Source organism: Terrapene carolina, unplaced genomic scaffold (genome assembly GCF_002925995.2).
Source record: "Terrapene carolina triunguis isolate 2854851 unplaced genomic scaffold, T_m_triunguis-2.0 Scaffold406, whole genome shotgun sequence".
NCBI classification, from domain to species: domain Eukaryota; kingdom Metazoa; phylum Chordata; order Testudines; family Emydidae; genus Terrapene; species Terrapene triunguis.
The window spans coordinates 1,215,884-1,230,012 of record NW_020664757.1 but is presented as its reverse complement, the minus strand read 5'-3'; the positions used below and the strand labels follow the sequence as shown (position 1 = coordinate 1,230,012).

Sequence of the window (14,129 nt, the reverse complement as noted above, 5' to 3'; positions counted from 1 at the left end):
GCCACATCTACATACCCTGAAATCAGTTTTGATTTTAATAAGCTCTGAAGACATTTCAATCAGTTTTCAGTTCTTAAAACACCTGAATTATGCAGGGAAATATAGAGATTATGCAGCAGCTATGTAGAGATGCTTCCTATCTAACCCTAAGAGGTCTCCGAAAGTAAGTATGGGATTTTGAAATAGAGTTTTAATCTCTAGTGTTGATAAGGAAGCTCAGCAGAAGCATCTAGACTTAGCAAGAGACAACCAAAGACTTCAGATTACGAATTAACCAGCAGAAGTTACTTTTCAAATACCTATGGAAACACTAAAAAGGCAAAACCTGAAGTCAAAAGAGACAAATGATGGAGCAATATACACCTCTACCCCAATATAACGCGACCCGATATAACACTAATTCAGATATAACGTGGTAAAGCAGCGCTCCAGGGAGGCGGGGCTGTGCGCTCTGGCGGATCAAAGCAAGTTCGATATAACGCGATTTCACCTATAACGCGGTAAGATTTTTTGGCTCCCGAGGACAGCGTTGTATCAGGGTAGAGGTGTAGCAGCAAATTTATTGGCAATCAGCACAGGAGAGATGGAGGCTTGTTCAGTGAATTATGGGACTCAAAACTGGAAATAACAAGTAGGCATGCACAGGTCCATACCAAAACTGGTATTATTAGTAGCATATTTAATGAAGTACCAGCTAAAAATAAAAACCAAATGGGAGAAGCATTCATAGATTCAGAAATGGCAACATTCTAAATCAGCCTAAGCAGACTGAAAAAGTCAATGTTTTGCCTGAACAAAGGACTACAAAAGACTGATCACAATGCTGAGGTATCTCTCCTACATGTTAGGAAACTAGTTGTTCCTATCCACTACATACCAAGAGAGACCATTTTCTTAACTTTTATAAAAATGGAACAGATATTCCCTGGCACATAAGTACATTCTGAAATTCTTATCTATCATTACATTAGTTATTTTTAAAGAGCTTTATCACCAGGACATCTAAACAGTGACAATTTTATCACTTTCATGATATCTGTAATACTTATGTATTTGTATAAACATAAGGAGAGCTATGCACTATAATTTAATTCAACAGTGAATACAGATAGTTTTTTAATGCATAAACGCCATTCAATATCTCCTGCCACATACTTCTCCTTACAATGGTCTTCACCGTGCAAGAAGTGGCAAGAAGATTTAGACATGGCCTGGTTGTGTGGGTCTAAGGAAAGTGCCAAGTCAAAGATGATGACCAGGTTACAAGTATGAGTGACAAGGAGGAAGGTGCTGCTGTCCATGGTGACTGAGAAAGTACAGAAGGGTTGGGGAGGGGGAACAGGAAGATCAAGAGCTCAGTTTCAGCCATGTTGAGAAGGAGTTGATAGCTGGAAATTCATCAGAAATCAGGAGGACAGGCTGAGATCTTGGTTTGGATAGAAGAGTGGATAGGTATATCTCTGAGCTATCAGCCTACAGATGATAGCTTAAGCTATGTTTATGAATGAAATTACCTAGAGTGGATGTAGAGGGCATTGAGAAAGGGAAAGGATCTAAGATGGAGCTTGAGGAAAGGAACTTGATATGGCAACTGCAGACAGCATGTTCAATGAGCCTAGAGATGAAGAAGGGGAGAGAATGGGGCAACAGCTGGAGAAGCAAGTGAGGTCAAAGGTGGTTTTTGTTTTCATAGAGACTAAAACATGCTTGTATTATGAAGAGAATGAACCAAAGAGGGACACATTATGGAGAGAGGTGAGGGATGAGGTAAGAGTGGGGCAAGCAGATCAGATGATTGGATGGGGTTGCTGATACATATGGGTTATATGAAATCTTAGCTTCAGTAACTGGGGAGAAGGAGATGATGGTAGCAATGGTGGGGAGAGGCCCTTTCAATGGGGATTTTAACTTTATACCAGAAATATTAGAGAAACTGCCATTGACCAGGTCCAGTAATGAAAATGTATTTCTCAGATCCTGACCTAATAAGACACATTCTAATCAAGGCCCTGCTTAGAATTTCACAGGATAAAGAAAAACAATAATTAGGAGCACTTTAAGCATAACCACTACTATAGACAAAATCTGAAATTCAAAATAAGAAACAAAAATGGTTGCACAACATTTTTCAAACATTTAATTTTTCTTCAATAATTTAACCTGTCCTCCTCTCTCAACAACCAGTAATACATTATGTGAACAGTTGCCATAAAATTCTAATAATAAAACTATGATCAAATTACAGCTGAAATGCTAAAATTACAATTTCATGTAAGATTTTAGTTTCAATATGGCCTAAAAATATATAGTTTTCAATATAAGTAGGGCTGCAATTCAAAATCTTTTAAATAGGTGCTAAGAGCGGTGGAGAACTGTGTACCTTCTACCTATCAAAAAGTTAATCCTCGAGAATAAAAGAGGTCTAACTAAGTTGTGTAACAAACTAACTTAAATGAAACTGCAAATCTGGATATGGATAAGGAAGATTTATGAAACAGAAAGTCTTAAGAGTCTGGGTGCAACTCATTTGGATTTTATCCATGGTAACTGCTAGTAAGCCTTATTAGACTATTACTAGGAATAAAGTAAACTGACCTGTCTGAATAGAGGTTTTTTGCATTTATTATTAAGCCTAATATCATGTTTAAAGTATTTGAAATAAAAATCCTGCAGTTAGCAAATGGTTGCACATGACTGACCTAAATCAGTTGCAGTTTTTAAAGATTTTTGTCCACATCAGTAGCATTCCCAAGCTTAATTAGGATTTTAAGAAAACAAGTATGTGGAGGTAACTTGGACAAGAAAGGAACAAAATATTCCAAATGTTCAGCTAGAAAAAGGAAATCTGTTTAAACTAATGTAAATAATATACTCATGGAAGTTTTTCCCCCAAAAGACAAAACCAAGGCAGTGTTCTAACATTACAATCTTCAGAATACCATATAAGATTTCTAACCCACAGTCTCAAATGCCTACTCTACGCAGCACTGAAATAGTCCATTCACCATCTATGTTTTGCTGCTTGGCAACGGCAACTAATTATTTCTGTATGTTTTCTATACAGATTGATCATAGTTATGGCAAAATAGATTACTGCTGTTTTTAACTCTAATTCAGGATGTTAAAATATTGGCTAATACTATGAAAAGAACTAGCCTCAAGGTAAACATTAATGTATAGATCATCCTCTAAAAAACAAGCATATCCATACAGTAATTATAGCAGTAATAATAAAACAAAGGGATAAGAAATTGCTAGCAGAACACAAGAGACCTATAGGCCTAAATCTACAAAAGGGGTCGGCAACCTCTGGCACGCGGCTCGCCAGGGTAAGCACCCTGGTGGGCCGGGCCAGTTTGTTTACCTGCCGCGTCCAGAGGGTTCGGCCAATCGCGGCTCCCACTGGCCGCAGTTCAATGCCCCAGGCCAATGGGAGCGGCGGGAAGCCACGGCCAGCACATCCCTCAGCCCGCGCCGCTTCCCGCAGCCCCCATTGGCCTGGGATGGCGAACCGCGGCCAGTGGGAGCCCTGATCGGCCAAACCTGCCGATGCGGCAGGTAAACAAACTGGCGCGTCCCACCAGGGTGCTTACCTTGGCGAGCCGCATGCCAGAGGTTGCCGACCCCTGACCTACAAGAATAGCTTAAGCAGTTAGCATAAGTATAAGGCCTTACAGCCTGAGTAAGAGTAGTTGCTCAATACATTGGCATAAGTAAGCAAACTAACAGTGATCTTAAGTTATGAGATGGCATAAAACTTTGTTTATTGTTTTGTAACAGTCACAAGTGTTGCAAGAAGGCAATATGAACCAGTTTTAGAGTATTTTTGGAGGGAACATTAGCAAATGCTTAACTGCTGGTAACCACAGTAATACAACTGATATATACGTTCATGAATTTATCTTCATTAATGTACTAACCTACAGGATAACAGTATGTGAGTGAGGAAGTTAAAATATGGTAAAGGAGAGATGAGCTATGAATACATATGCCTGAGAACCATCAAGGTCTATAAAACACCCTGGTCTCAGGTACGGCCATTGGAAGTTCTTCATCGGCGTGCCCGAGTCAGACTATGATTGGTCTCAACTTCCAGAACTCTTCCCAACGATAGAGTGAGTATATACCTATAATGGTACTGGCTGTCTTAACAGCATTGTATTACATCACTTTACTTGTCTGGATTGGTTTACTTATTGGAATAATTATTTTAATAATAAAAATTTTACAATTACAGAAGGTTTTCCCTGAGTGTGAGTGTTATTGTCACTGCCATGCCCCCATGGGGTTCCCAAAGCAGTAATACTGATAATACTGGGCCTGATATTAGGTCAAGGACCTACTAAATTTCAGAGTGTTACTTGGGGATTCTAAATCAATAGATCAGGCAAGACAAGGGAGAGGGGTAATTTGAAGAAGGGCCTCCATCCATTTTGTGCTTGGAGTTTTGCACCTCCATCTGAATAGCAGTAGCAAATCTGAACAGTTGCACCTATTATTACCCAACCATGGGTGAAAATCAAATGGTTAGAAGTGAAGTTACTCATTTTTGCAGCTGCAGTTCATATTGCAGGGGCCAATACGTGAGTGCAAATTGTACCTGCAAACAGGAAAGAGGCAGGGCCTCTCAGTCTGCTGAAAAACATAGCCCAAATTATTTAATATATTGAGCAAAATAAGTCCATTAACCTTCTAGCACTATATCTTTGTGAATTATTTATGTACCTTGGATATAAAAGTTGTAGTTTAGTATAATGTATATTTGGGGTAGTGTGTGGCAGGGGGCGGAGGAAGAGTTTAATTTTGATACATATACTGCATTGTAAATTAAACTGCACCTACCTCCCACAGATGTTAAGGATTTGTACAGACATCTTTAAACAGTCCGAGCAGAATATTTAAAAGTCAAATCATGATTTTATACCACAAATAAAATAAACGGATTAACACTTTAGCCTGAAAAATGTTTTATCCTGATTAGTTTATTAATCATGTCATGAGGATTATGACACAGTTAGCATAATATCTCAGATAATTATATTTCTCCTTTCATTTCTGTTAAGCCAAAGCATGCTAAGAATTTCCATATGGAATAAAAGAATTCCTAATTCCTGAAGATGATGTGTTAAATGCTAGTGTGCTGTTCTCATTCATCAAACAGAGCTGTACTCCTTTCAAATCAAAACAATCAGCTCTCAAAATCTTTCAATCTACACTCCCCCACTACACAAAAGCTCCAAAAAGAGCCCACCATGCAGCCCTTGAATAGCTGCAAATGCAGATGACCTGCTCATAAATTCTGAGGTATTTTTTAAACAAATACAATAGTCTAGAAATTAAAGTCTTGGGATACCTTGAGCTTGTATATTTAAGAAATTGGCTGACAGCTTAGTGGGTTAATACATTACTCTTTGGCAGATTGACTTAAAATCCTAAACTAAGATACGTAAAATGAGTTTGGCAGTCTCATAGTTCATTTGACCACACAGTAATTATTGCCTTGTTTACCATAATTGGTAATCTATACTCAAGACAGAAAAAAGGTGTGCTAGAAGCTTACATGGTTTATAATACAAGATGGCTCAAGCTGCTATTATTGTTCTCACTGTCACGTACACTAAATTCACTTATACTTTATAAAAAGTAATTTGATATAGAAATTCACAGGTTACTCTGATAAAAGATACAACTGCAAGACAGAAACCTTTATTTGGCATACAAGAGACATTTGAAATTCCAAATGTATAACAAATAAAACTGAACCTTGATAATTCATATGAATGACTGGTGAGGGGATCCATTATGAATTATGCTCCAGAAATTTGTGAATTAGGCTTCAATCCTGCAAGGGCTCCGCACAGATAGCCCCCATACTCAGCCCCTACCCCCCCAGTCAATGTAACAACTCGTGATTAAATGTAGGCACCTCACCTGTTTAACTACCTTGCTCAACTGAAGCCTTAGCTCTCCTTAGCTAATTCTGCTCTCACTGAAGCTAGTAGCAACATTTTTATTAATTTCAATTAGACTAAAGACTGGGTCCTAAGTGAATAAACATACACACACAAGGATAGTTCCTGAGAGAATGTAATTTATTTTGAAAAGTATAATTTATTTTTAATTATTTCTAATAGCTTATATATTACCAATTATATTGGAGAATATTTTATAAAAACAATGAACTCTTAGTAACAGAAGACCTAACTAAAATGGTCAACTAGTCTGTCTTTGCAGAGAAGTGAGGTCTGATTAAGGGGTTTGTTTTGTTTTTTGGTTGATTTGTTGTTGTAGTAGTGGGGTTTTTTGTTTGAATTATCAGGTTTGCTTGTACATACAACACAAACATGAGTAAACTGTACCTGACAACTCCTGTTATTTTTGCCATGACCTACAAAGTATTGAACAACTGATCTGAGACACAGAAAGTAGGTTCGTTTGTTTTTTTAAAAAACAAATTATCTAAAAAACTAAAACTAAAACAAAAAACAAGCCATACATTCTCTCATATTTCTATGTGCATTTATCTTAATCAAGCTGTTCAGAAGTTTAAACCTTTAAAAAGATACACATCCCTTTTCCAGTCTCAATGGCAACAGTTACATTCCAAAAACTGGGCTGCCATCATCAATGATGCTGATGCGCACACACGCACAAAAAAATCCATAATCATTTTATGTCATTAAAAATAAAGTGAGGAAAGTAAACTTCACCTGTCAGAAACAGGGGGAAAAAATGGTAGTGAAAATCATTTTATATTTCTCATACAAGTTACAGATGAAAGAGTTTTACACGGTCATCTACTTCATTCCTCTGTCAGTGCTTTTTTTCCCCCTCCTGTATATTTTGGAAGGTTTTCTTTGATCTAGATTTAAAGTATCCCAAGCAATGTGACTCTCTTCACTTTTCTTAAGAGACTATTCCAAATCAATCTCACTATAAGAAAGTATTTAAAAAATGAAGAGCAAAAACATATTTATAAACCTGATTTTTTTTTTTAAATAAACACCTTCTCTTTACTACTATTTTTCTTCTCCTAATCCCCTGCATCCTGGCCTGCATTACCATCACCCCCCAGGCTTGCAAGCATCAATGACAACCAATGCTGTTGTAGAAAAGAAAAACAACATGCCTGGCATTCTCAGTCTCTCCTGCTGGCAGGCTCCAGTTGCTGCAACTAGAGAATCTCTCTAGTCTGAACCAGAAATACAATTGACCATCAAAACTAAAACTGGTTTGCGCACACAGTACACAGAGTGGGACCAAGTCTAGCTATATCATTTATTTCCAAGATTCATGCTGATTAACTCTCAGAACTCATTTACATGACTCATTCATGGAAACAGTCAGTGTGATGTCTTTATTACATGACAGAAATAAATTAATATATAAGCAAGCCATATTACATTGTATATCATATCATTGATAAAATATGAATACATGGGGAAAAGAAGTTTTATTTTAAGTCTAACCTAGGATTTAAAACAAAAACAGATTCTTAAATCACAAAATAATTAGCCTGATACTTCAGGTTCTTCTTCTGACTCTTACCATGATGAAAAAAAGATGGAAAGCTAAATAAAAATTAAAACACAGGCTAGTTATACTGAAATTAGCTTCCTCTCCCCCCCGTTTAGCAAGTTAAATTCACCACAGCAATCCAAAATGAAAGCTGAAAAACCTGGTTAAGATGTCCATTATTACTTATAAAGAGAAGCAATGTATCAATCATAGTATTGAATAAGAACAGATAACATATTTCAAAGAACTGACCTAAAAGATCCAATGACTAGCTAAGTACAAGAACAGCAACATTCTTAACTAAATATAGCTCTAGTAATACTGCTATTGCTAAGATTATGTCAACTTTTCCATTCTAAACCTCCTCCTAACCCTTTTCCAAGAGTTTAGAACTCCACTATAAATATTCAACCTGGCATGAAATTTAACATACAAAGACTCATTACTGAAGCAATTTTTTTAAACCCCAACTCTTCTCCTCGCCCTCTCCAAAAAATCTATTCACGTTTTTAAACTTGTAGGAGTGCATAAAAACTGGACGTTTACTGACTATTCCCCCCCACACACACTCTGTAACTTCATATACTAAGATTTTTTAAAATGAAATTTGAAAGACATTATTGAAACCTTCAAACATGATGGTACAACTTGGAGGAGGCTTTTTACTTTTTTTTTTTTTTTTTTAAATGTTCATAGCTTGTGCTCAATAATAGGCTAAAAATATACAAAGCCTCGATTCTGCAATACACATGCACTTAACTTTATAATCATGAGTAGCCCCACTAATTTTGATGGGACAAGTCACAGGGCCTTAGGTCCCAATCTTGCAAAATGCTCTTTGCTAGTGGATTTCTGCACCCACACAGCATCTTGTGGACTTCCAATGGAAGCAGGATCTGGCCCCTAATCAATTTTAGTCCACTGATGAAAAAATAGATTCAAATGCTTTGCATTTGTATAGCACTTTTCATCTGAGGAGCTCTAAGTGATTTACAAACTGTAGCTCTCTCAACTCCCCAGGAGAAAAGTAGATATTATATTCCCCATCCACAAAATGGGGAGGCTGAAACAGAGATGTGAAATGACTTGCATGTGTCACTGACAGAGCCAGAAGGAGAATGAGATTTCCTGGCTGCCAGCCCCATGCTCAGACCACTATCTGACATTAAACACGTGTAACTGCCCCCATCTCCACCCACTATCACTGTCCCTTTCCTGAACTGATAAGTGTGTCCTTACAAAAAAGAACCAGGTAACACTTTATTACACATTCTAATACCTAAATATAATATCTCAATAACAACCCAACCCTGCAAACCCTTACTCATGTGAGTAGTTAGTGGAATACTTACTTGAGAAAGGACTACTCACATGAGTATGGGTTTGCAGGGTAAGGGCCTCATTTCATAAGTCACCCCCCTTGTGCCTCAGTATCAGAGGACACTGCTGCAACTTTTCACTCTTAACCAACCCTTGACAAACCCATTTGAAATTTAAAAATCAGAATGGCAGTGCTTTGGCAGACCCTTGCCTATAAACAATGTAGAAATTCAGCCTCAAGTGGAGAGAGTCTTTGGTGTGGAGCTCTTGCAAGAGGAGGAGAAAAGGGTGGTGAAGCAGAAAATAGTTACATAAACAGGCATACAAGAGTGTTTATTGCAGTCTTTTCAAAATAGCATTTGATTTGTGTTTGCACTATTAAAAGTAATCTAGTAGATCCCTCACAAACGTAATGTAAAAATCTGCAATCACTGTCAGAATCTTAGGATGACAGAGTCAGTTGTCAAGTGACTATCACTGCATGATGTAAGTACCAGCAATCAAAGTGGAAAGTTCTAAAAACTCAATTATCCCGCTCCCATTGATATGTTTAATCTATTTACAGAATATCAACTTGCCGAACCAATGAACCCTTGTTAGCACAATAAATTCTCCAATGTAAGACTTCTTTGGAGCCACTAAATTTAAAAAAAAAAAAAACATTCCTTGTCAGAGAATATGGCAAACATCTGTCACAGTAAGAATTCATACTCTAAAATTAGTAAAGTATTAAAAAATTACCTTTTCAGCTTGTCAAAAATGTGTTATATTCTGCTATTTAGGTCAATAAAAGCACAAGACCAATATAATTATGAAGAGTTCAAGAATTTCAATTATTGAGTCAGATATTCTTTAGATGTCAGTATGAATATAGGAAAGAGCACACAAATAAAATTAGCAATCAAAACATACTAAGCAGTTCTGTACTGATAACTGACCCAACCATAATCTTCCTTCAGTGACTTCATTATGAAGATTCCAGTTAGCTGTTTAACGTATACAATGCTAATTATGAAGATTGGAAAGGTATTCTTAAATACAGCAGTCTGCTTATGTACATTTTGTGAAATATAGATGATAAAAATTTTAAATTCAATTTAAAAGTACAGCATGACTTTGAAGCTTGAAGGTCACATACAGTAACTGTCCTCATCAGGATTCTTATGTGAGACTGTATCTTCTGTGCTACATCTATATTTAGATGAAGAAAAAACAGGACAACCTGCCCTATCATGAATTCAGGAAAGTTCAGCCACTAATTATCATCATTAATCTATTTCATTAAAAATTCTTAGCAGTCTATTATTATGCTAAATCTCAAAATAGCAAGAAAAAAGGAAGGCAACTTGACTCTGCTTTCCAACTTTAATTTTCCCTACCAGAAACCAGGCATTATATTCAGGTCAGCAATGACCTTAGGTAACAGATGCCATATTTTCTCTATTTTAACAGACATTTCAAATGCATATATCATTTAAGAAGGTTGGCTTCCCCCTCTCCCCTATAAATGCTTTTTACTTTAATAGACCATAAATTTGATTGCACAGAAAAGTTACAGAACTGTGCACTTGTCTTTTTTCCTATCAGGGGATCTACCCAGCATCATCCTAAAAAGCTTCAAATGCAAAAAATTACATTAGGTAGGCCTAAAACTAACACACACAAAAAACTCCACATGCCAGAATTTGGTGGTGTCAAAAGATGAATTTTCATCTTTAGTGAAAACTTCACCTGCGATAACTAATGTGAAATTATTGTAATAAATATGATTAAAATTGTAAAGTATAGATATTATAAGACTCTTGAATAAAACATGGGCTATAAACAGATCCCAGCTATACATGTATACAATAGTGACACACTACAAAGCACACGTGAACATGTAAGGATGCAAACAAAATAAATATGTTCAGACTTACCCCATTCTAGATACTCAAGAATATTCTTCTCTCTCCTCAGGGGGGAATTATTACATTCATCATAAAGGCAGATGAGTATATCCAGCAAGGTTTCCACACTGAAGCACTGCCCATTAGTCCGAGTTGGCCCATCCAAAATAAACTGTTCCAACTGCCTCAAACGCACCTCTCCAGACATGGTTGTTTCAGTTTGTATTGGGGTTTCTTTTTTAATTATTATTATTAATTTTTTTTAAAAAACTAACTTTTAAATGGATTGTTAAAAAATAAAAACAACGTATGTTTTTAAACAAATGTCAGTGTAGCAAAGGTGGTGCTGAATTTACAATCCACCTCAGTGTTCCTAGTCTGAAAACTGAATCTCTGTCAGTTTCACTCACATACACATATACAGTATATACACATTTGAAAGAAAAGAGTTATCCTAAAAAAAATATTTTAATACTTTTAAAAAGAAAGAAAAATATATAGTCACTCTTGACATTTAAATAATAATAATTAAAATGAAATTCAACCAAGACTGACACCAATTTATCATATATAGAGCAATCGATATTTTTATATATTTAAAAAGGTCTTCTCCTTCATTCAAAATTCAAAACATGCAACATAATCCTGAAAAGAATCCCACTGCATCATTAAAGTGTAAAAGCCCCATTCAGTTTGCATCAGCAATTCACTTCCCAGGAAGGAGCAGCAGAAGGAAAAATATATAAAAGGAAGAAGAAAATTAAATGCATAGAGGAGGGGAGGGAAAGGGCTGCAAAATACCCACCACCTCCACCTCCTCCTCCTCCAGCACCACTCGGTAAATGCATCAGTGGCAATTTCTTCAGAAAGGTGGGGGGAACAGGTCGCTGGAAGCAGCCCCTCCTCAGGGCTCAGCCAAGTCCTGTCTGAGGAAGGCTTTTCCTTTCTCCTCCTCCTCAACGAGTCTCTTTTTAAGGCTTTTCAGTGATCCCTAAAAATAAAAGGCTTCATCCCCCCACCTTCTTCTCTGCTGTGTGGAGTGGGGCGCTAGCCAGCCCCCGAAATACCAGCACCACCCAGGGAAGGTGGGGGGCAGGCTAATAACCCTGTCAAATCCTTCCCATGTCTGTGCGTGTCCTCCTGCCGGGTGTCGGCCCTGGGGAGCGGGGTGTCCCCCCTCCTGCTGGAGGAGATTAGAAGATACTGGACATGTAAGGCCCCCGGGTGCTAATAAGTGCTGCTGCTGCTGGGGGTGTTTTCAATCCAGGGGATGGAGAGATGCTGCCCCGGCTTCGCCCCACCGGGCTAAGGGCATCTTCCTCCGGCGGGGGGCAGGGAGGGCTCACAGCCTGCGCCCCGCTTTCCGCTCCGCCGGCTCCTGCTCCTCCACACGCCCCCCCCTTCGCCGGCCCGGCTCCCGGGTCGCCCCCTCACTCACACCCAGAGGCGGCGGCGGCCGCTGCTGCTGCTGCTGGGCTCTCAGGATCCAACATGGCGGCCTCCCCAGCCCTAGCGGACGGAGCAGCCGCTGAGCACAGCTGCAGAGAGCGGCGCTGAGCCTGGGAGCTGCTGCTACTGATGGGATTCAGGGAGGGGGGCAGCGGGGGGAGCCGTTGCTGCAGCAGGGAATGCAGGGATACAGGCGGACTGAGCGGAGGAGGAGGGGAGAGCAGGATGCAACGCCCCGAGGACTACTGCAGGAGCTGGGAGCTCCTAGTCTCTCCTGGATGGATCTGGATGGCTTCCCTCGCTCACCCCCGCATCATGGAGCCCCCGCCCTTGCCACTTCTTTCCCATACTCCCTCCTCTTAGTCCCACCTCTCCACACAAAAAAGCGGTGGGCGTGGGACCCACCTAGCCCCACCTGGGCTAGTGGCTCCTTAACTTCTCTCTCCATGGTCCCTGCCCTTTGCTGCTACCTGGGTTCTTTCACTGTCCTCTTGGCGGCAGGGTTTTGTCATTTCTCTAATTACACCCTTCCTCAAAAAAAAAATCCCCTATTTCATCTGAGGGGCCAGAGGGCAGTGTGAGGCATGTTACTTGTCTTTAACTAGAAGCCGTGCCTCGTTATTAGAAACGCTTGGAGATGACAAACGCTTCAGGTGCTAATACTAACCCTGTTACATTCAAAATTTTAGTCTCTTAAAATATACCTGATCATACATGGTCAGAACATTTACATTTATACACAACACCTTCCATACCAAATGATCGCACCGTGCAATGCAAGCTAATACACACCAGGGATCACTTTCCTCAGCACTGAAATTCAGCCATCTCTGGGGTGGAAAATGGCAGCTGTTTAATAGCACATGGCAATGCCATTCAGTGTAAAGATGCCATGTGAAGAATGCAATATCTAATTGAAACTCCAGGGGGGGATTTAAATAAATGTCATCTCCAAGAAACATTAGAGCTTAAACTAACCACCTTTCCATCAGAAGAGCAAGGAAAAGAAAACACTGTCTTGGTTTAGACCCATCCAGCAAAGGCTTAGCAGAAAAGGTGAACTTGTACTATTCTCTGAAGGCTAACTAAGTATATCTCTGCTGGAGTTCCAGAGAGAGCAAGTTCCACAGGTAGGGTCCCTCCAGTGACAATGTCCTTCCTCCTATCCTTGGGAGTGCATGTCTGGAGTTGGACTGTCAGCAAAAGTGCTTCAGCTGGTCTTGGCCACAACTATGGTCAATACAATACTGGTATTTTCTACCTTAGCCTTCCTACTGGGTAACATAAAGCACTAAGAGTTTTATTTGTACCAGTATGTGCAAAAGAATAAGAAAACACAGATAAAAATTAACCATTACAAGATCAAGATTCAAAAGAGAAACTCCAAAGCATTTTCCTACACTTACAGAAAGATGAGTCTTTTCAGTAACCTAGAGTTACTCAAGGCAGCATCTTATCTGTAAACCCTGTGGTCTGAAGATATAGAGGGTAGGGATGGGAGCTCCCTAGTTCCTACTATCATTTGCTGGTGAACAGTAGAAAGAGCAGATGGAATACACTCCATAGAAGAAGAAACTGTCTGCCACCATCTGTTGGTGAACAGACCTGCTTTATAAGCTGTTTATCCAGAACTCCAGATAGAAATTCTATAGGGAAGGAGCTCTCTACTCCCAACTATTGGTGAACAGGGGAAAGTACAATTACAGAGAGAATTCATTTGCATAAGCTTCCTATACAAAAATCCTCTTTACAATTTGATAACTCACCAAAACTGCACATGAATTCTGAATTGCTGGCATAATGGGACTGAACTGAAAAAGAGAGAACAATGGGTTCCAATTTGTGGTAGGGAATGCATCCATCATGGCATGGACTCTGTTCAAGGGTCCTATAATGGAAGAGAGACCGCAGAGTGGAGAGTGCTGAGATCACTCTTTGTTGAAGCTGTAGAGG

General features: G+C 39.0%; 1 protein-coding gene across 5 annotated transcripts in view; it reads right to left on the bottom strand.

The window, feature by feature from the left end:
* CDC42BPA (CDC42 binding protein kinase alpha) overlaps window positions 1-11,216 on the bottom strand; it is a 329,580-nt gene extending 318,364 nt beyond the window's left edge. For all 5 annotated transcript variants that reach the window (XM_026658201.1, XM_026658197.1, XM_029912986.1 and 2 more), the window contains exon 1: window positions 10,758-11,216. In XM_026658201.1, the coding sequence (XP_026513986.1) occupies window positions 10,758-10,935 (178 nt within the window). In that variant the 5' untranslated portion in view covers window positions 10,936-11,216. The remainder of the gene's footprint in view (window positions 1-10,757) is intronic.
* Window positions 11,217-14,129: the final 2,913 nt, after the last annotated feature.